This window comes from Hakea prostrata, chromosome 5 (assembly GCF_041222555.1).
Source record: "Hakea prostrata isolate BN-2017 chromosome 5, UWA_Hpros_2, whole genome shotgun sequence".
NCBI lineage: Eukaryota > Viridiplantae > Streptophyta > Magnoliopsida > Proteales > Proteaceae > Hakea > Hakea prostrata.
Genome location: NC_142604.1, coordinates 44,686,737 through 44,708,326, shown reverse-complemented (window position 1 = coordinate 44,708,326; position 21,590 = coordinate 44,686,737). Strand labels below are relative to the sequence as shown.

General features: G+C 38.3%; 2 protein-coding genes across 5 annotated transcripts in view; one reads left to right on the top strand and one right to left on the bottom strand.

The window, feature by feature from the left end:
* The first annotated feature begins 566 nt into the window (after positions 1-566).
* Positions 567-13,296, top strand: LOC149016073 (uncharacterized). Of its 2 annotated transcripts, XR_016173659.1 has the most exons (6): positions 567-961; positions 3,680-4,613; positions 4,713-4,808; positions 11,595-11,731; positions 11,964-12,515; positions 12,593-13,296. XR_016173659.1 is itself a non-coding variant. In XM_089157203.1 (5 exons), the coding sequence occupies exons 1-5, from the start codon at positions 714-716 to the stop codon at positions 12,139-12,141; spliced, it is 1,593 nt and encodes a 530-aa protein (XP_089013329.1). In that variant the 5' UTR covers positions 567-713; the 3' UTR covers positions 12,142-12,581. The 2 variants fall into 2 exon arrangements, 1 of the variants encoding a protein (XP_089013329.1); XM_089157203.1 differs by lacking the exon at positions 12,593-13,296 and having other exon boundaries at positions 11,964-12,581.
* Positions 13,297-15,339: 2,043 nt separating this feature from the next.
* The window catches only part of ABH1 (ARM repeat superfamily protein), a 78,188-nt gene continuing 71,937 nt past the window's right edge, over positions 15,340-21,590 (bottom strand). Inside the window, exons 18-21 of one of the 3 annotated variants that reach the window (XM_089157202.1) lie at positions 17,787-17,965; positions 17,589-17,700; positions 16,607-16,721; positions 15,340-16,493 (exon numbers count right to left, since the gene is read on the bottom strand). In XM_089157202.1, the coding sequence (XP_089013328.1) occupies positions 16,611-16,721; positions 17,589-17,700; positions 17,787-17,965 (402 nt within the window). In that variant the 3' untranslated portion in view covers positions 15,340-16,493; positions 16,607-16,610. The remainder of the gene's footprint in view (positions 16,494-16,606; positions 16,722-17,588; positions 17,701-17,786; positions 17,966-21,590) is intronic. The other 2 variants (XM_089157200.1, XM_089157199.1) reach the window with 2 other exon arrangements.

Here is a 21,590-nt window from a genome sequence, read left to right as displayed (position 1 = left end):
GGAGAGGGAAGAGAGCGATAGACAGAGAGAAAAGAGGCAAGAGAAAAATCGGATTAAAATAAAGATAAATAATAATAAAAGACTACAATGTCTAAATATCCCAAAAATAACAAAGAAATAACAAATAGTACAACATTATTAGTATTTAGAAAAATAATAAGGATAAAAAAGGACAGAAAAAGATTTGCGCAAAAAGTAGAGTACATGCTTTTATTATAGTAGTATGAATATATATATATATATATATATATATATATATATATATATATATATTATAATAATAATAATAATATAAAAAACTCAAAGAAGAAAGAAAATAAAAATTAAGATTCTATTTTACTAGGGACAACATTATTAAGTCACCAAACATTAATGACGTAAAAATTATAAAATTATCTAACATAGTTTAACTGAATTTACTAATAAATGTATTAAAAGACACCTTAGAAGGTCATTACCAATTTGGTTTTTTCAAATTATACTGGGGCCTTCTGAAAACCATATTACCCAAAAAAAAAAAAAGTTCTGAAATCCATTACATGTGCTTTTCCATTCTGCCTTTCACTTTCTCTGTTCTCAGTTCTCACCACCCCCGGCCCCGACCAACCAAAACTGTAAAAGTTGCTACCTTTCCATTTGCGTGCGGGAGGCGATGCTCTCGTGTTAGTGCTTTATATCTTCATTCATTAGAAACGAGATCTGAAGTGTGTGCAATGGTCATGGGTTTCCCGAGATCTGTGTCGTCTCTTCCGTTGATTTCCGCCATTGTTGTACTTGTCGTTTCAATTAGTGCTGCTGACGCTTCGATTCACGTCTACGATGCTGAAATCTTCAAGGAGGTTGGAAATGCTTATCTCCTTTCTGGAGGTAGCGAGGGAATTGTTTCTTCTCGAGCTGTTCCTCCTGTTTCTGCTGAGCAGCATCTGAGATTGGACATCCACGATGGGCTTTCCTATATCCGGTAATGTTACTTTCAGTGATGTTAGAGCTTTGAAATCTTATTCCAACGGCTAAACAAGGTACAGAGGCTAACGAGGAATCATAAGTAAAGGGTCAGATTTGTAGAGTTAGTATGGATTGGGTTATTTCTAGTGATAGAGAAATGGAAGACTCTCATTATGAATCTTACTCTTTTCCCTATAATTTTGAAATTGATTGTTTGGATTTTAGAATCATGATTCTATTGGGTTTGTTTTAACTTGTGTTTCTCTCTTAATCGTTTAAGTGGGAATAGATCTAGGAGCATTCAAACTTGTAGGTTTGGTGATGGTGGCATGTTCTACCCAGTAAAAAAAAGACATGTTATTTACAAGTGTAATGCTTATAGCTTTTGAATTTAGAATGGCTTTTGAAAACATTTGGAGGTTCAGCTCCAATTTCTTGTACTGCTAAAGATTTGCCTGAAATTTGAACAGTTGAGTTAGTGGAAGAACAAATCTAAATAAGAAGTTGCCAAGACAGATTGAGATGGTGCTGATTCACTAGATCGACTGGGGGTGGATCCATTGGCATGGACTTTGTTTCACATAAGTTTTGCAGGACTCAGGTTTTGAACATTAATAACTGACACTTTGACAGGAGTTCTAAGGCATTCAATTATGTGAAAAAGTCCAAGTATTATAGTATACTCAAGAGTAGAAATCCTGCTTGAGAAAAAGGCTTTGAAGGGTAAACATCCTAGAGGGTGAGCCTCGGCAGCAATGGCAATGTTACTCCATTGCAATTTAGTGGTCACGGGGTTCAAAGGGAAACAGCCTCTTTGCGAAGAGATGGGGGGGGGGGGGGCTGCAAAGGCTGAGCACCTTGTGACTTTCCTCAGACCCTGCAGTGGCAGAAGCCATGTGCATTAGCCAGTGGGTACTCCCTTTGTTCTGAGGCTACCCATGTAAGCAAGCAAAAACTCAAAGGCACTCATTCTAAGAGGTGATTAATTGTTCTATTATCTGAAACAAGGGAGTGTTTTTTATGCACAGCCAAAGTCAATGACCCTTTTTCCTGTCCTTCGTTTTTGGGAAGTGTTAAGCTTTGCAATGTATAAACTAGGGAGTATGGGCAGGATTATCGATAAGGTATCTACAATAGGCGCACCTGATGGTGCGCCGTAACTTCTTTGATGGGACTGAAACTGTGTGGACTGATTTGCCTGAAAATCACATGTGAAGTATCATCTTACATGGCATTAACTCAGTTGAGATTTGAAAAATTAAACACTGAACAATCAAGGACTACTGTGAGGTTGCTTGCAAATGCTTGGACTACCAAGAGAGTGGATGCCAGTTTATTGGGGGCATAGTTTGACTATGAAATTCAAGATATGAGTAATCAAGGCGCCCAGATCGTCTACGTCCAGGGGATCCCTACATTCAGGGGGGCCCTACGTCCTGTTGTAGCATTACCCAAATTACACAGGAATCTTGTTTTGTCTATCTCAAATCTCAGTAGTTAATCATTCAGACTTGTATTTGAGTGCATCATCAAATCAATTTTCTGATGCAAGATCAACCTGGTTCTTTGCTCGTTCTGCATTTGACCATCAATTGTGATTTCTGGCCAGTGGTTCTTTTCTATTTTCCATTGTTTGAGTTAATTTCCCGTTGGACTTAATACATTTGGGACAAAGACTGATTCTTTACAGATTCCTGGAGTTGTAGAAAGTGAAAAACAGTGAGCCCTAGTTTCAGATAATCAATCTCTCACTGATCCTAATTCTTGCTCCATTTCTGCTGAATTCCCTATAGAGAAACCTTGTCTGCCTCTTTAGCTGCTGGAATTTTGAACTTAAAACCTTCAGTTAATTCTGAAAAATAAAGTTTGATTTGTTAAACTGTGGAGGCTGGAGCATGGAGGGGAGAATGAAGGAGATGGAAGGAAGGACCCATTGGAGGAGATGGTGAAGGGTTCAGCATACCATAACCATACAATGCAGGTTCTGTTCAGTTCATACAAGTCTTGGTTCACATAGGGTTTATTTTACTTAATTGATTCATTGAACACATGCTCCAATTCAACGAGGAGGATTTAATCGTTGTAGATGGCATCCATCCAGCACCTGAAGGACAGGACATATAGATCCCCGAGACTTAGAGGATTCAGACTCCCAGTCAATACCATTCACTGAACCACTGATTGAAATTGCCAGCTCACCCTTTCATGTGGCATGACTAGATTTTAACTCATAAGCACCCTATAGACCGACCCATCCATTGATACTTTCTGTCCTAAAACAATTTCCATTAGCTTAGAAATATGGAATTGCAAGTGTTTGTTGTTTCAATTGCTTATTCTTTAAATTGTTAGTAGAATCCTTCTCTCAGTCTTCTTTTTTAGTAAATTTGTGTGAGCTTGGCAATTGACGGTAAGTGCCTTACTTTAGCGCTTCGATAGTTAAATGTTGTTCCCTTTTTCCAGGCTGGTGTATGGCCATAAGGGGAGTGTCAATTTACATATTGGCCAGTCCACTATGAGTTAAAAAGATCCACTCTTTGATTAATGTTTAAAGTAGTATTACAAATTCAATTTGAAGTTTAGGCCAGTCGTCTTTCTTAAATCTTCCTTTCTATGCATTTGGAACAAAAATATTTTGGCTGTCCTTCTATACTTTGTTATTATTGTCTGGCTTTATGTGATTTATTTAATTATTTGGTGTGTTCATCTGTTTGGTGTTTGATAATGTGAACAGGTTTGAGAATGTCACCTTCTGGAGGAGTAAGGAAGTTGACAAGCAATCCACCATGGAACCTAGCATAGGCCTAGTTCAGGCTATTATTTTTGAGGCAGCTGACAGGGATAATATTGGTGGTTCTGCTTATGGGGGACAGAGGTCAATCTGCTGCACACCTGATTTGGCAAAGCTTGAAAGTTGTACGCAAGGTGAAGTTATTAGGAGACCTTCTGCTAGGGATCTAGACTGGCCTATTGTCTTAAACACACAGTTCAGTGTGAATTCTTCTTCTATGAATATGGAGTCTAACGTGATTTACATTACAAAGAGTGGAATGTATAACTTGTTCTTTATATCTTGTGATCCAAATCTCAAGGGACTAGTGATGAGTGGGAAGACATTCTGGAAGAATCCTGATGGTTATTTACCTGGGAGGATGGCACCACTGATGACATTCTATCAATTCATGTCAGTTGCATATTTAGTACTCACCGTGATATGGATTTCGCAGTATGTGAGATTTTGGAAGGATGTATTGCAGCTTCAGAACTACATCAGCATTATTATTGTTCTTGGTTTGTTGGAAATGACTCTTTGGTATTTTGAGTATTTACATTTTAACAATACTGGAATTAGGCCAATCGGGATTACAACTTGGGTTGTTACAATCGGAGCCATAAGGAAAACAATTTCACGTGTTCTTATACTCTCTGTTTCCATGGGATATGGCGTTGTACGACCTACTCTTGGAGGTCTTACGTCAAAGGTTCTTCTTCTTGGGGTAACCTATTTCTTGGCAACGGAGTTACTAGATATCACTGAGTATGTAGGAAGTATCAATGACACATCTGCTAAAGCAAGACATCTCCTGGTTCTTCCTAGTGCAGTCTTGGATGCATTTTTAATTTTATGGATTTTCACTTCTCTTTCAAAGACATTGGAGCAGCTGCAGGTCATCTCTATCTTTCCATAAATTCAAGTTGGTTTGTGGAATTACCATAAGACAGTTTTGCAATGTTCATATTTTGCCTTTATTTCCCCCAATTTCCAGGCAAAAAGAAGTGCTGCCAAGTTGGATATTTATAGAAAATTCTCAAATGCATTAGCAGTAGCTGTGATTGCTTCAGTTTCTTGGATCGCTTATGAGGTATGTCTTCAGAACCTATTTTGAAATTTTGTCTTGATGGAATGAGTTTTTTTTTTTTTTTTTTTTTTTTTGAGTATAATGGAACCTAGAGTGGAAACTCCGCCTTTAGGAGGGTTGGTGCGTCAAGTTGGCAGCCGACATTGGGAAAAACCCAGCCAAACCCTTCTACATGGATTCAACACCTTGTTTGATAGATGCTATGCTAGGGCATTCCCCAACAGAAGAAGCGATGTAGTACATTATGGCTCAAGTGTGGTGATATGCAGGCAAGGGTTAGCTAGGGCGTCCTTCATAAATGAGGCACTGCTTCGGCGCATAAATGCGCTGATAAGTGGGCAAGGGTTCTTACATTGTGGATGAGAGTAGGTAAAGAAGCTAGTCTAGAAACGTTGAATTAGATTGACTTATTGGATAATAGGATCTTTAATAGGTAAGAGCTTAGAAATAATAGATGTTATGAGGAAAAGAAGGATTGACCTAAGATAACCTTAAAAGAAGTGATGAGAAGGGATATACAAAGCTTAGGCCTTGTATCTAGTATGGCCTCTAATAGTGCTGATTGGAAGGTGAGATCCTTATAGCCGACCTATTTAGTTGGGACAAGGCTTTTTGTTGTTGTTGTAATGGAACCCAGGGTGGACCTGAGTTGCACCTGTATGGTGGATGGGACCTGGACTATTATTCAGGTGCCTTGTATCCTCTCATGTCATAGGAGGGTGGGGGGAATTGCCTCCTAGATTAGAATAGAGGTCTTGCAAACAATAACCTCCTTTTGAGTGGGATTAACTGCAAACTCAACAGCAGGTCTTGTTCAAATCACCGGGTGCATATCAGGTTACTTTGGGAAGGTATTCGAATGTCCTGCCGAAGCTGGTCTTCCTAGAAAATTCACTTCTTGTATCCTTATTATTTATATCTGTTGTGCACCTAACTAAATAGTTGAAATGATTTAGCTTGCATTGATTAAGGTTTATACACCGAATCAAACAAATTAAAATCATTTTAATTCTAATTACTAAGCCTAGATTAGGTATCAATCCACATCATGAGTCCTACTCAATGCATTTATCCCTGAGTTAAAAGTCCTAACTCTGTGACCAGTGCTAAGGTTGTATAAAAAATCTACACTGTGTTAAACATGGTGAAAGGCATCATATGCAGCTAACAATAAGGTTAAATGTTAGAACAAATTACACATATACCCCTGTGTTTGCAAACGATTATTTCTTAGACCCCTAGAATTTGTTCTATTATGTTTACAACCCTTACGTTTCAAATTATATGTCAACTATTCCCCTACTGTTAGAATAATAGGGTTAATTGATGAGTCAGCATCTATTGTATTTTCTAAATTCTCAATATTGCCGCTCGTTATTCCCCCCCCCCAAAAAAAAAAAAAAAAAAAAAAAAAGAAGCAAAAAGAGAAATGACAGAAGCCACTGCAACTGTGCGAAGAGCCAATCCATGTCCTGGTTGCAACTCAGGTAACCACACAATGAGCTAGGTGCATCAGTTAGCAACTCAAAACAGTTATCAAGGACTTCAGCTTTTACCATGTCCAGCTTCAAGTGAGACGGTCCTTCCCCAACTTTATTAGAGAATTTATGCTTGCTTCAGAATATAGGTGGTTAGACACAGAAATCAAATCTATTAGAAGATCTACAACATCAAAGGCTCCTGCAAGCTCAACTTTCTGTTATCATCCAACAATCTCTCAAAAGCACAAATGCCAGATTCCACTACACTGCATCAGTGATATCAGAGATTCTATAAATTCAGAGGCTATTGGTGTTGTTCAACCGCTCAATGAGGTTTGAGCTAACAGGATACATGCTTGAGACCCTTTGTTTTTAAGTTTTATACATATCCTGCGTTTCTGTAAACTTTATGGACCATACATAACATCAAAATCTTGTTTGCTTAATTCATCCCATTCATCTTTTCAGTCATCCAATTCGTTTAAAAGGTCCCAGTATGTTGGATACAAAACAAGAGCAATCCAAGACGAGAGTGGGGGAAATCAAGGTCTGGTCATTGAAATTTTCAGGTCAGATCCAAAGCATACTCACAGTAGATGGCTGATAATAGAGAATCTTGGATGCCAGGTATCAGTAGTACCCAATCTGTTAAACTACGGATTGCAGAAGTTTGCCTGATTAGAACTGAAATGGAAACAGGAAATTCCTTGGCCGTTTTGATCCCCACCTTCCTCTCCAACCTTATGCCTTAAACATCTCATTTTCTCGGACAATTATTTCTCCGGTGAGATACCCACCTTGATTGGCTCCAACTACAACTTACTTTGGGTTCCGTCAAGCTTCAATGGTCTGACTAGTAAAAAGCTTTAATAATGGAGATTCTAAAATGGTAAACTGTAAGAGAAGAGAAAGGGGAGAGGGAGATTGTGATTTGGTCATTTAAGGTACATTCGTCATTTCTAGAAAGGTATAACTAGAAGGGTACATTGGTCATTTTCTCTTAGGGTGTCCCAGAAATTTTCCCATTCTTTAACTTATGTTAAGATCATAAAAAAAAATTCGAGGGAAACTCAAGTTTCGACTAGGTGAAAATGGGAACCTAGGTGGGAAACTGGAAAATTTCAAGGAAACTTAGGACTTTTTTGTGTAAGTTTTGACATGAAGTTTTGACAGGTTTTAGGGAGTATTTTAGGGTGGGACTCTGCATTTAAGCTAATTAGATTATAAAGAACATATTGGTTGTATTTTGCTAAAAAAATCAATGTAGATATGTCATTTAATGTACATAACATCAATGCAGAGTTGTTCGAGGAGTACACTCTAAATTTAACTACTTAAGTACATAACATTCAATATATAATTTTTGACTTCAAAACATCAAATACAAAGTAACTAACATGGATCCATCCTGTGAGCTAAGTAGTACCATGCATGTGACATCCTCTCCTTCAACCAATGAACATAGACATCCGATGACATTTTATGCCTATGGTTGTCAAGGTAATTGACAACTATAACTTTATAAGTCTGGTCATCAACATGCCTAAGATAACCAGTTTGAGGGAATACACAATTTGGATAGAGAAGTCGTGATGGAGGGGGTATTTGAGAAAACATGAAAGAAACAAAAAGATTGAAAATATGGGAAAGCTACGAAACTTGCAGGAAAAAGTCTCATGTTTCCACGAAATTTCTCAAGTTTCCACAAAATTTCTCAAGTTTCCACGAAATTTCTCATGTTTCCCACGAAATTTGAGAATTTTTTTCCCTCATGAACCAGCTGGTCTAGCTTGGTTGAACCAGGTTTCGACAAGTTTCGACGAAATTTCGACGGTTTCCATCAAAACTTGGGATTGTTTTTCAGTCTCCTAGTTTTTCGTTTCGATGTTCCCAAAATGGGAAATTTCGGTGGAGATTTCACAAGTTTTGTTATATGGTTAAGATTCAGGAAGGGTAGGCATGTCTTTTTATATTTACAAATAATGGTATTAGGCACAAGGCGACATTTGTAACAAAATTAATTCCGGGGGTGTAAACATACATGTTTGCAAACATGAGGGGTGCGTATGTAATTTGCTCTAGTTGCCCTTGGGAACCAAAATACAGGATGAGTGCATGAAATTGCATTTAAATGTCAACAATGTCCAAATACAACATCAAGACTCGCAAGTAACTTATTGAAGATGGTCATGCGGATCAAACTACAATTAGAGAGTAAACAAACAAAATGCCCTACTAGGGAAAAATGCAACTATGCACAGGGATGAACCTATGATGCAAACAACCATTTAATATTGATTCTTATGCTTTTGATGTACTAAGATGAAGAATGTTAAGGTCACAATGCATGAGGTGTGCTTAGACCCTATCAAAATCTAGTTTTTGCTTTGAAATGTGTTCTTGGATGCTAAATCATGAAATGTGCTTCTTCTTCTTCTCTCTCTCTCTCTCTCTCTCTCTCTCTCTCTCTTTTTCTTTTTTTAACTTCAGCAAAAAGATTGATTGTAACAACAAAGCAACCCTTCAATCTTATCCCAAGTTAGTGGATTCAGATACATGAACCTAGAAGAGACTACCTATTAAAATATGAAAGTAAAGGGAAGTGGAAATCAACATGAACAAAAATCATTGAATTTAGAGAAAATTGCATGTACACCCCTTGAGTTTGTTGAGTTTGCAAACTGTTATGTTTACACCCCTTGGAACTTGTTATATTGCAATCATCCGCCTGTGCTTAACAACGTTAGTTTTGAAGTATAAAAAACACATATTTACCCTTGCTGAATCTTCTTTTATATGAGAAAAGATTTGGAAAAAAAAATTTTACTAGAAAATCAGTCATGACTTGTTTCCCTCCTTTCTTTCTTCTCCCCCGGAAAATCGAATCTAGTTTGATGGTAAAGGAGCTCAATTTGATAATCTCGGAAATACAATAGATTTTGAGTCATCACTTAATCCAATTATTCTAATAGTAGGGATGTGTTTGATATTTAATTGGAAACATAAGGGATGTAAATGTAATAGAATAAATTCCAGGGGGGTGTATACATAATTTTCTCTTGAATGTAAATTGGCCTAAATACCCATGAAGGGTAAAATGATAAATATTGTCAAAATTGCTCTTTTTATACAAGAAATGTAAAAAATTATCAAATCACTGTTTTATACAAGAGGTGCTAAAAGAGTTCATCTATACTTTATAAACATTTTGATGTGACAGCAATGCAATTTGTCTAGATAAAATTCCAATATGCCTAAAATATGGTAATGTGTGTAAGCCAAAATCTGAAGGAAGCCTGGGTTTCTGTAGAATCAAAGATTTAAATATTCTTACGCTTCTCAAACTCATTTGGAGAATCTCTACTGAGTCAGCTGGGTCTGCTCCTACCTCCTCAAAAATAACTTCCTCTAGACTGCCACGATCCCCTAGAACCCCTCCTGGATTTGGAGAAAGCTCCGCTCATGTCGCCCTCTCCACCATGACCTTCAAAATTGTAAATGGTTCTAAAAATCTCTTGTGGCTCAACCCTTGGCAATCCCTTGGTATTCTCTACCATGTGGTTGGGGCCAGGGCAGTCTACTCTTCCTGTGTATATCCAAGCACTGCTTGCTCTCGCACTTCATTAACTCTAAAGCTTGGTTTCTGCCTTCCCCTTTCCCTTCTGAGCTTGACTTCATCTGTTCTCTCCTCCACCCTTCTTCTCCCCTTTCCCTCCTGCAGCCAGCTCCTTTGGCTCCCCTTGAAGTATTCTGCCTTGTTCATTACCTTTGCTTGGAATCAAAGCTTTGTCCCTCCCCTGTGGCTCCCTAGGCCAAACTCACTTGGTTCAAAGGCCACATGCCTGCCAAGCCTTTACTAGCTGGCATGCTTTCCCCCGTGGCCTCCTACCCAAGCTTTCTCATCCACCATTCCGTTCTGGCCAACCTGTCCTGCATCTTTTGCACTAATGATGAGACTATCCCTCACCTTTTCTTTGCTTGTTCATTCTCTCGTCTCATCAGCTTCTTTCCCTCTCCTATATTTGGCCTAGATCTGGGCAACCTAAGCCCTTGGGCATTGAGTGCTATTGGTTTGATTCTGCGTTTGGAGGTTCTTCGATTGTTGACACTATAAAGAAGCTTCTTCTCGGGAGCTGCAACCTATATATTTGGATGGAGCGCAACTTCTGTAGATGATTTACCAAATTGAGATCCGCCAACCAGATTTGGAAGGCCATCTGTAATGATGCTAGCACTAAGCTCTCTTTTTTGTGTTGTAAGCCTCTTGTAGATACCTCAAGGAATAGACATATTGTTGTTACCTAGGGTCTGGACAATTTCTTATTGTTTTCTTCCAAGCACTCTTAGCTTGGCCTCCCTCCCCCTCTCTTGTCCCTTTTGTATCTTCTTTCTTGGGGTGTTTATGATATATTTTTAATTCTCCCAAAAAAAATGTGGCAAAAATTATTAAAGTGCCCTTGGAGGGAGGAGAAAAAATTAACTAGAAAATCTTTTTAAGTGAAGTAGTGAACATGCATGCTTGGAAAACCTTGTAAAGAACTAGAATGCTTGTGTATGCTAACAAATGTAGTGTTCAAATCCAATTAGGCATCCATGTGGATTCATTGGGGCCTAGGAGGCTGCTGCCTAATTATAGGGCTCCTTGCATTGGTTTAATTGGTATCAAACCATTTTCTAGCACTTATTTTTGCCAAATATCATTCACTTACTATAGCATCTAGTCCTATTACTAGTGGCCATGCTGCCTTCTTTGGCCCTGCCTTACCACCTTTTCCTGCCTGCCATCACTGCCAAAATAACTTTTTGATTTTTCCATCCCAAAAAAGGGGTGCTTTAATTTGTTGCTATCTACTATTGTGAAAATGGAAGTACATCGTCTCCTGAAGGTGAGTATTTAACTATAACAGCTACCCACTCAATGGTGTGTTCCTTTTTTCTTTTCTTTCTTTCTTTTTTTTTTTTTTTTTTTTTTTGGGGGGGGGGTGTGGTTGGGTGGGTTGGGGTTTGGGGAAGGGAGGGTGTGCCCCCCAAAGAGGAAATATCAAACTGTGAATCTAGGGTAAGATCTTCTGAATCTGTCCTTCATAGAGGAATTACATCAGTAGACTTAGCTTAATACGAGATAATTACAGAGCTTTTCTGTCATAATGTATGTTTTTTATACTATATGAAAGTAAGATAAGTTCAGTTCAACTGAGTCTTACTACAGTTAAAGCATTAAAATGTGGTTGTTCATAAACTACAGATGCAATTTTTCATGTCTAATTCTCTCCCCTGGTTTTGACATAGAAATGCTACCTTGTCACAGGTATATTTCAAAGCAACAGATCCTTTCAGTGAATGGTGGCAGAGTGCTTGGATAATCACTGCTTTTTGGGATGTTCTTGCATTTGCTTTACTCTGTGTTATCTGCTATCTTTGGGGCCCATCTCAGAGTTCTCAAAGGTTGTGGTTATTGATAACACAATTGAAAATTATCTATACTTTCCATCAATTGAATGCACCTGAATCAACACTCACCCCCTTGAATCTTTCATTGATGAATCAATGAAGGTTGGGTGAGTGTTGATCATATTTTTAGGCTCGATTGAGCAACTCAAGCTAAATGCTATGAGGTAGGTGTTTATTCCTTTTATCTATCTCTTACATGATGTCAATTGTTTTTTTTTCCAACCAGGTATGCATACTCAGAGGAAGCAGGAGAAGAGTGTGATGATGAAGAAGCCCAATCATTAACCAGAGGAACTCCACCAAGTGAGCTTAGTTTAGTTAAACTAGAAAAGAATGAGAGGAATGTTGTAGATAGAGATAGCATTGATCCAGAAGGTGATGGTATGGAAGACAAGAAGGAATGATCCCCAAAAAGTTATCGAAAATTTCCGTATGGTTTTTGCTACGGAACTTCTTTCTAAGACAAATCAGAGGAAAAAGTTCGTGATAAGTGTCTACTTCTATGTAAGATAGGTGTTCAATTTTGTCAGATCTCAGCATCTGTAGTCCACCAGGGAGAGCCCTACAAATGTGGCCATGACTATTCTAACCACTGACTTTCTAGAGATCTTTTCAGGAAGTGATTGCTACCCAGTGTATTTAACTTTATTAATTTTTTCACTTGTGTAAAGCATTGCATGCCAAACTGTTATGTGGACCTATGTAGAATTATGAAGTGTTGGCAACAGTAGAGCTGTCCCCAAATGATCACAAACTGAGAAGCAACCAGCTACTACAGGTATAAAACCATTTCATCCAATATTTAGACAATGTTAACAGTTAGCACCTTTCCTAACAATTTCTTTGATGATGCAGGAAACTACTGAAGCTGTCACATTTAATATCGTGTTTGAACTTAACGTACTGAATTTTAATGTGGAAAAATGTTACTTGCATGGCCTGCATTACAAGCCATCTTGTATGAAGGATGATGGGGGGGGGGTACTCTTGAAATTTTTTGGTTTTCTGATCTGAGTAGCTTTCTTTATGTTTTATCCAAAGAGACTTTGGAGATGTTCCAAATTTCCAATGACTTCAGAGCATAGTTGCAATTTCCATCTCATCTTTATGGTACTCCTTACCATTTTGATCATCGTGTATCCTTTCATTGCTGTTGTCGAGTTTTCTGTTAGACTTCTGCACTTATAACTGTTATTTTCTTAGAATTCTCCTTCTTGGAGTGCTGGATTTGATGGATTGACCACCATCACCTCCACGGATGTCAAGATTCCTTCAAGAGCTCATTAGCTTCAAAATTGTTGGCTATGTACATTTACTGCTCACATTCCGTGCAGGAGTGGGACTGCCATGGATGAGATGCTCTCTTACAGTGCCGAAGCTGTAGGCTCCAAAGATATACTACACCAATAAATGAATAGCTTGTTCAGAGTGGTTTCTTCCATAAACTGTTTTGCAATGAAACCACTAAGACACCATCCATGGTGACATTGGTGAATGACACATGAAATGCTGTGACTTTTACCCTGGGAACTCAGAGGTACGAGAAGAATAGGGTAGACTCATTTCAGTTGGTTATGGGTCGAAGTGGGGGAACGAGAGCCTGGCTAGTGGAATGTGATGGGGATTAAAATATCTGTTGAAATGTTTTCCAGGAGAGCGACTTTAAGAGATGTTTCATATTGCATTGAAGAGATGCAAGAAGAGTGGAAGAATAGAAACTGTCGATAAGAATGTCAAAATGCTTAGAAATTCATGCAGGATTTAGTTTGAAGACTTAAAAGTGTATAAAAGGATTAACAAAGTACGAGAAGAATTGATCTCTATGACCTGTCACCGCCCTTCCAAGTCCTGAAAAATCCAGTGATGACCAATTCAGGGTTAGGTTGGGCTGACCTTGATTGTCCTGACATGGGGGAATGGAGATGCAGGAAGCTAGGCTGGAGAGAATATTACTAAGAAAGAAGAAGACAAGGTTCACTTGGGCATAATCATGCTCAACCATGCCTTCACCCTAGCCGGCCCAACCAGAACACAGTGCCAAACTTGCATGTGTATGTGCAAGGATGTCAATAAACCAAAATAGAAATTTGATCCATAAACTGGTTCAATCCATGGTTTGCGATCTCGCTTGAGATATCGCTATTTTAGCAAGTTGAGATCCGATGTGAGATCTTCTTTTTAGTAAATCTCAACTGAGATCTCGGTTCATTCAGCCACTTTAAATGTCTTCTCCCGATCTCGATCCTTCCAACTTGCCGAGACCTTCCAAACCTCCATTTTTGCTTTACTTTTGTCGGATTGATGTAGGATCTTGACATGCAATGAGATTTAGCGCAGTCTGCATCAAGAAAGGAAGATCAAATAAGGTCGTTTGACGAAGTTCTTCAACCAAGCCAAACACTTCTACTAGCAATCCCAAGGCCAAAAATCATATAAAGCTTGTACAAGCCCTGTGCGTATATGAGGGAAGGTCATCGACAACAAATGTGAAGCATGAGCCATAGACAATATTTATGTTATAAACTTATAATTTATATTGAACTTATGATGAATGCATTATTGCACTCTCAAGAGTTGAAAATATGATGTTGTATCATACTCATATGGATGGAATTCTATTGTTATTAAGTTATTTGATATATCTTATCACTTGCGCATTTCATTTTTTTGTCCTAATGATTCTATATTTCATATTTGCCCATTAGAGGAGACCTGGCCCACAACAAGGCAGGGGGGTGTAAGCACAAGCTAAATGAACCACGGCCAAGCTTAAAACCCCCAAGTAGACCACGACTCAACGAGTGCCCGAAAAAGAAATACCAAATTTCAAGTGAGATCTCGCCAACTCAAGCAACTCTCTCTAGGGGGCGAAATAGGTATTGAGAGTGAGATCTTAAACCATGGTTCTATCTAGGAAAAAGCCAAATATGGTTCGATTATGGGAGCAAAATCATGTCCACACTCAAGCATCGGAGGTCTCCAATGAAAGGTCCACAAAATTAGAAACTGAAACGTGGGCAACAAGTCAAGGGAGGAGGTGAAGATAACACTAACAAGAAGTTCAGCCCAATCTCAATTAGGATTGGCTATAAATGGATAAAGCAAACAATATAAGGAAAATTGAGATGTGAAAAGAGAGGGAAAATGAAGAGAAGCGGAAGGGGGGAAAAGAAGAATTGGAAAAGCGTCTCTTCCTCCCATAGGCTCTATATGAGGATGTATTTTGATAAAAGTCATTTTAGGCTCGGCTCGGTTCTAGCTCTTTTAGCACCTCCAATCAAGATCATGGTAACAACATCATCCTCCTTATTGGGTAGGTTTGGCTCCTCTTTTTTGAGCAAATCTCCCAAAGAGTGCCCAATGAGTTATTAGATTCAGCCATGTATCATATGCTGATCTAATGGCTAGGACACAATACCCATTGTCACTCTCTAAAAGTCTCCCTGAAACTCCAGTCAGACTTCCATGGGTCTGGAACACACAAAAAAATAATGAGAAAAGCAGAAGAAAATAGAGAGCCCGAAGAGGGATTTTTGCAGGGAGATGGGCCGTTCGATCAAGGAATAAATGGTCTCCAACTTGAAAATCTCTTTTTCCCCCTTTGAACCCCATACTGTTCTCAATCAACTTCTGGTGGCTTGATTTCATTATCACTTCAGAAGCCTTTTATGATAAGTTGCTGGAAATGCTTTTAATCTATCCTCTGCAGCTTAAGACTATTGTATCCTTACCAAAGATTGTAGTAGGTCATAATAAGTTGCTTGCTGCTCTTGAGCAAATGCTGCAGGAGGATTAGGATTATGCGGTCATTGTTCTATAGATAACACAAATAATTAAAAAACCCACAAGGGACTGAATACACGCTCACCACCTTTGGATGACTAGGTTTCAGGGACAAGAAGTAATAGAATGACAATCCAAATCCTATTGTGGGTTTGACACTCTTCAATTGCAATATTTTAAAGCTGTGGCGTGACCCTCCCACAAGGGAAAAAAAACCCACTCTTCTAAACTAAACTTTCACACGCTGATGAAAATCGCTGGAACTGTAAAGATAGGTCAAGACGGCCTGGAAAATTTCAAGCAACCCTTCCACAATTCTAGGAGGCACAAACTAGGTAGGGACAAACAGAAGGCTTCTCTAAGAGGAGCCCAACAATGTTTTGCTTACGCGTCCTGATAGCATTGCTACTGTGTAGTCAGAAACTGAAACTAGATATTATCTTTAAATCCACCTCATCAAGTTCTTTGAAGGAGGCCCTACCACCATACCTCCAAACACTAAAAATGATCTTATATCTGCCAGAACTGGTCAATTTTCAAATGAGCTCTCCAAGAATGTAAATCGCATCCATAAATAAATCTAGAATACAAAAGTTTCATTTCCCTTACAAATACACAATTATGAAAAATTCAGTTGCCATAACCTTGACCAATAATCTAGACCAATCACATTACCATTCCCAGGTAAGTATCTTTGGTATAAGGCCCAGTGGGGGTGGGGGAGAAATTACAAAGTCTTGTCTGCAAGGTTAGCTTATCTACTCGTTCAGCAGTGCCATGTAGGGCTTGAAATTCGTTTTCAGAATCCAAATAACCATGTACACGTAGCTGCTGGTGCTGTGGAGAGTATATTAAGGCATTTCTCCTTGATGTGTTTTGCTGGTTTTCTTGAAGATTCAACTTGATCAAGCTGCTTCCTTGACACACCAGAATACTGCTAGATCAGATAGAGCTAAGCATTGATCAGTTGTTTCTATGGGGCAAGACATAAACTGTATTATTCACCAGTTTGAAAGATGCAACCCAGATAGGATTCTTAAGATAACTTCCATTTTGGAATGCAGAAAGTTATTAAGGAAATTTGACCTGATCACTCTTCATGAATTGGTCGACGCAAACCAGAAAAAACAGCTTTACGGAAAACTGGATGAACATTCTCAGTAAATACCTCCAAATCCAGCTTCTCAACATGAGGCCAAATCTGCCAAAACAGAAACAAACCGATAAATAATGCCAGAGGCAAAAATAACAGGTATCTAATGCATACTTACAGTATATTACTTAATTACAGAAGAACATCATATAATCATCTTAGCTGATGGCATACCATTGTGACTTGGGTTTTCTTTCCCTCCTATGTAAAGAAATACATCCTCACTTTACAGAACCAGGCTATGGTGAGGACACTCCATTGTCAGTATTGCACCCATACAATGTCTCATAAGCTATTCCTGATGATATTCTAAAAAACCCAAAGGACTAGGGTTAATAATCCTCAAGTTTCCTAGGAGCATGAATATGAATTGACGATGTTTCGTGAGCAAGTAAATGCGGTTTCAAGCATATGAGAGGTTACACAGCAGGATATAAAAGGGCTAAAAAGGCTATTTCCTTTTTTTTTTTGTCAGAGTTTCAATTAAACACCTTTACCAAACTAGGTGTGGTTGTATTTTTCTTCGAAAGACGGGTTATATGTTATCCAGGCTACTTACTGAGTTCCAATTAGACTCATCAAGAACTCCTAAGCGCTATTTTGTACTGCTACAACAATTTAAAAAGAAAAAGAGGAAGGGGGGAGGGGGATCTTTAAGAGAACTGTCTAAATAATAATACACTAATCTAACTCAAAAACTTTACAAACTCATGTACAAACTTCACCCTCAATTCATGACATACTTTAGGCCCAATATAATGAAACCCATATAAATAAAAGACCACATATTATTATGGAATAATTGGCCCAATCAGATTGAACTGCCTGCATCCCACTGTATTAGGAAATCCCAAACTGCATGTTCTTAATTAGTGACTAAATGAAGATATTTAAATCCCCATATTTCTATTTTACCTCAGTAGCATACTGCCTTGAAATGGCCTTAATGTAACCCAAAGTTGATATACACCATTGCTGATTTTCTCCCATTTTATAGCTGTTCCTTTCTCTCTCACCATTGACCTCACTGCTCAAAGAAAGAAGACAAGGTTAAGAATAAACAAACCATGAAGATATACTTATACTACTGAATTCTCTGATAAAATCTTAAACCTTTTCTCTGGTCTTCCATTCTCTTTGTCCACCTCCATCTCTGATGCTTCTTCAGAATCCACAGCCATTATCTGTGTCTGGTCAGACAATACAACCCCCTTCTTTTCATCTAAAGACGCATGATGCAGGCGTTCGGTAAGCACATTTGAGAAGCTCTTATACAAAGACACAAACAATGCCTGCATAAAATAAAATAGTTAATCAAAACCACACGAGGAACACAAACTTATGTTTTGAAACCCAAATCTGTCAGAAGTTATGTAATAGGGGTAGGTCAATCTAATTTTCTGTATCAAACCAAAGTTGTGATTTCTATTTCCTTTTTCTTCTCTTTAACCACCCTAGGGAGGTAGCTGTAATTTGCGTCATATTGCAGTAGTGAATATAACACATTCTTGCCTAATTGATTTGCGCTCTTCCTCCCCCATCTCCTCCTTCCTCCTTCAGCTCCTTTAACTCTCAGCACTCGTTCTCTTGTTGATCCTAACTCATTCTAACTGAACATAGTAATATAATGTGTCAAAAAAGTTAGAAAATCTTGGGAGTAATACAAATCCATTGAAATTTGATGGGTTGCACTCCTTGACCTGTTCTGAAGCATTAGGTGGTTGAACTGTAATGATTAGGATAAGCCTCAGATGTATTACCAACCCCCAAAATTCAAAGTGGAAGAAGAGGAGCTGATAGGAAGCGGGGAAATATTTTGCAGTCACAAGTGACATCAGAAATTTCTGTGTTTCTGAGAGCAATAATAGAATGACAACATATCTTGAATGAACCCAGAAACAATTACTGAATGGCAGCAACGACAAACGTTCAAAGGTAAGACAACAAGCAGACCTTGAGTTACTAGAGAGAATCAGTGTTGCCAAGGGGAAACCATTAGTTCACCATGTACTTACCATAGCCACTGTCAATTCAGAGACGGGAATTATCCAGATGGATAATTAATTGGAAGAATTTGTTTTACTGATTTAAGATTTCAGTTAAAAAAGCAGGCAAAGTAAAATTCGAGTTCAGATTCAAATTCGAGGTTTTACTTTTATCCAAGAAAAATTGGTCAAATAATTTGGACATGATTTAATATTTAAGGTACCTATTTAGCTTGATACAAGTAACATAAAAATTTAGAATGTGTGCAATTTTTAATCCATCTAATTCCATCATTCGTCCTCATAAGAACATCACAGCATTTAGTATGTAATTCCATCATTCATATGAAGGGTGTCTTCTGTGGGATCCGAAGGGCATTTTCTTGGCCGCTAGGCAACACCATGTAGGGGCATTTCAGCAATAAGGGATGGAATCTTTTTGGCCAGATCTCTAGGAGTTATACAGGTACTCATCACTTCTGATTGTCAAGCTGCAGTTGCAGCCCTCCATTGGTTGCCTTAACCTCCCAATTGGGCAGTAATAGTCTTGTTAGGGAGATTTTGAAGTTTAGAACCAGCTTTTCCTCTTGAGATTTTCGATTCGTAAATAGATAAATGAATGCTTTCGTAGATTTTCTAGCTCGTGAAGTTAAACATTTCTCTCTTTTTACAACCTGCTGGCAAGTCCTCCCTGGTTCATTGTGGACTCTTATTTTCTCTCCTCCAGAGTTTGTGTGAAGACTTGGGGGGGGGGGGGGGGGAGGATCACAATAAATATTTCCCCCACTTTAGAAACACCACTGTTCAATGAGCATTTAAGATATGTGTGCATGAATGAGAGTAACCAATGAGCTTAAAAAATTAATTAAATATAAGAGAATAATTCAGATATAATTTGTTCAACCAAATAATATAAACAAAAGAATTTGGGACTTTTAAGAATTTTATTTTTTCAATTTGGATTCGAACAGAATTACTCTTCTTTTTCGGAAAAAAAAAATTCAATCTCGCACATCAACAAGAAACCTTTCTCTTTTCCAGATAGCAAAGCCATAACATATTCCGTTGTCACTTAAGATATGGTAGCATCCTAATAACCAAAGACTATAATCTCAAGTAATCTTCAATAAAATTAAACTAGAAACTTCCTAAGACAAAAACCAAAAACTACTAAGATTATAATTGAAAGAACCCCCCCCCCTTTTTTTGTTCCTTGCAATTCCACCAAAGACTGAAAACCAATAATGGCCCACACAGTTCATACCCAGCCTATGGGCCCACATCCACAAAGCCCACTACCTAAATCACTGCTTATGGGACTATCTCATCAGTATGGTACAGTGCACTCTTCCCCCTTTTTCAAATAATGAAATAACCTCTTTTTCCAAAATAATATAAAACAATCTGTCTAAAGGCTGCAACTGTTAGGAACCTGTTCGTTACAAGGCTATCATTAATTTACAAGGCTATGAAATTAATGAACAGTCTACTAAACAAATGTATAGTTTTTCATTCACTGGTTGTAGGTGTAAGACACTTGCTCAACAAGGGCTCATTCATTGGCGCTTATAATAAGGGGCAGAAAAAAAAATATGAAAAGAAAAGAAAAAGGAAGAGGAAGGGGGAGGGGGGGGGGGGCAGTGTCCACAGCACACAAGTTCAAGCCCCAAGTTGTTTCAATTCCAAAATGACATAATTGATTAAAGCATATGAAGAATAATAGAAATAGACTTGAAATAAGAGAATGATGATGCTAAGATCCTAAACAATTTAGAACTTGCTAAAACTGTCCTACTTGAATTGAAAATCTGCTTAAATAATTATCACGATAAGAGAAATAATAAAATCCCAAATTTTACTATTAAAAAACATATTTGGACCTGGTTCTTGATCTGGGTGTGCAATTGGATTTTTCTGTTGGTCCAAGGTTGTGCTGCATCAGCTTCACCAGGACAGTAGGTGGTAGGAAACACATAACTCTATTCAAACTATGGTTTTCACTCTGTAAAGATATCAAGAGATTTACAAGTATTCAAGAATCAATCAAGTAAGCCCCAAGCATAACCAAAAGTTCCCAAGAACCTTTCTTCCCTTCTGAAAGCCTCTCCACCCTTTCCCTAATAGTTAACCCTTATCCCATCCTGTTTAAGTCAATCCCATAAGCTGAATTGTTTCCTCTCCAAAGTCCCCACCCATTTGGGTTTTGTTAAAACCCTAATTTATCCACTGTCCCATCTTAGAGTGCGTTAAAACCCTGACCAACTCTAACCCTTTCCCCTATCAAGGTATAATTTCTCAATCAAATCCAACCCTCCCAGGGATCTTTGTTGTCCTAAATTATCCATTGCCTTCTCCAAAATCATCCCATAACCCAAAATTTTCCCTCCCTTTGCCCCAAAACCAACCCCTAAATACAACCATAACCTTTTGATAGCCAACTATTAGCTGGTTCAAAAGAACAGAGGATCCTAAAGACTGGCTCAGAATCTTGGGTTACATCACCTTGCGGCCCATATACTGGTTCGACCCCTCTCTCAAGTCAGAGCATATACATTGCCAAGGCCTAGTTTAACACATCCAGATCTGAAGGAGAGTCCATAAACTGTTTTAGTAAACCAATCTGCCAACTGATCATGTGATTGGACTAGATGGGTGACAATGATGCCTTTTTGTGCTTCATCTCGAACAAAATGGATCCACTTCAATATGCTTAGTGTGCTCCCTAAAGACTAGCCTCTATTTGTTTCCAAGGGGCTTGGCTTGAACCACTCCCATTGAGGCACAGTAAAGAACTGAAGCTAGCAGCTCCCTCGAGTTCAACGGTGAGGCCCGGGGCCAAAGAATCAATGGAATTCACTTCGTCGTTGCAAAATGAGTCAAGAGAAACAAGACTAAGAGGAATTTATAAACCAATGCTTCCATAAATTCGATC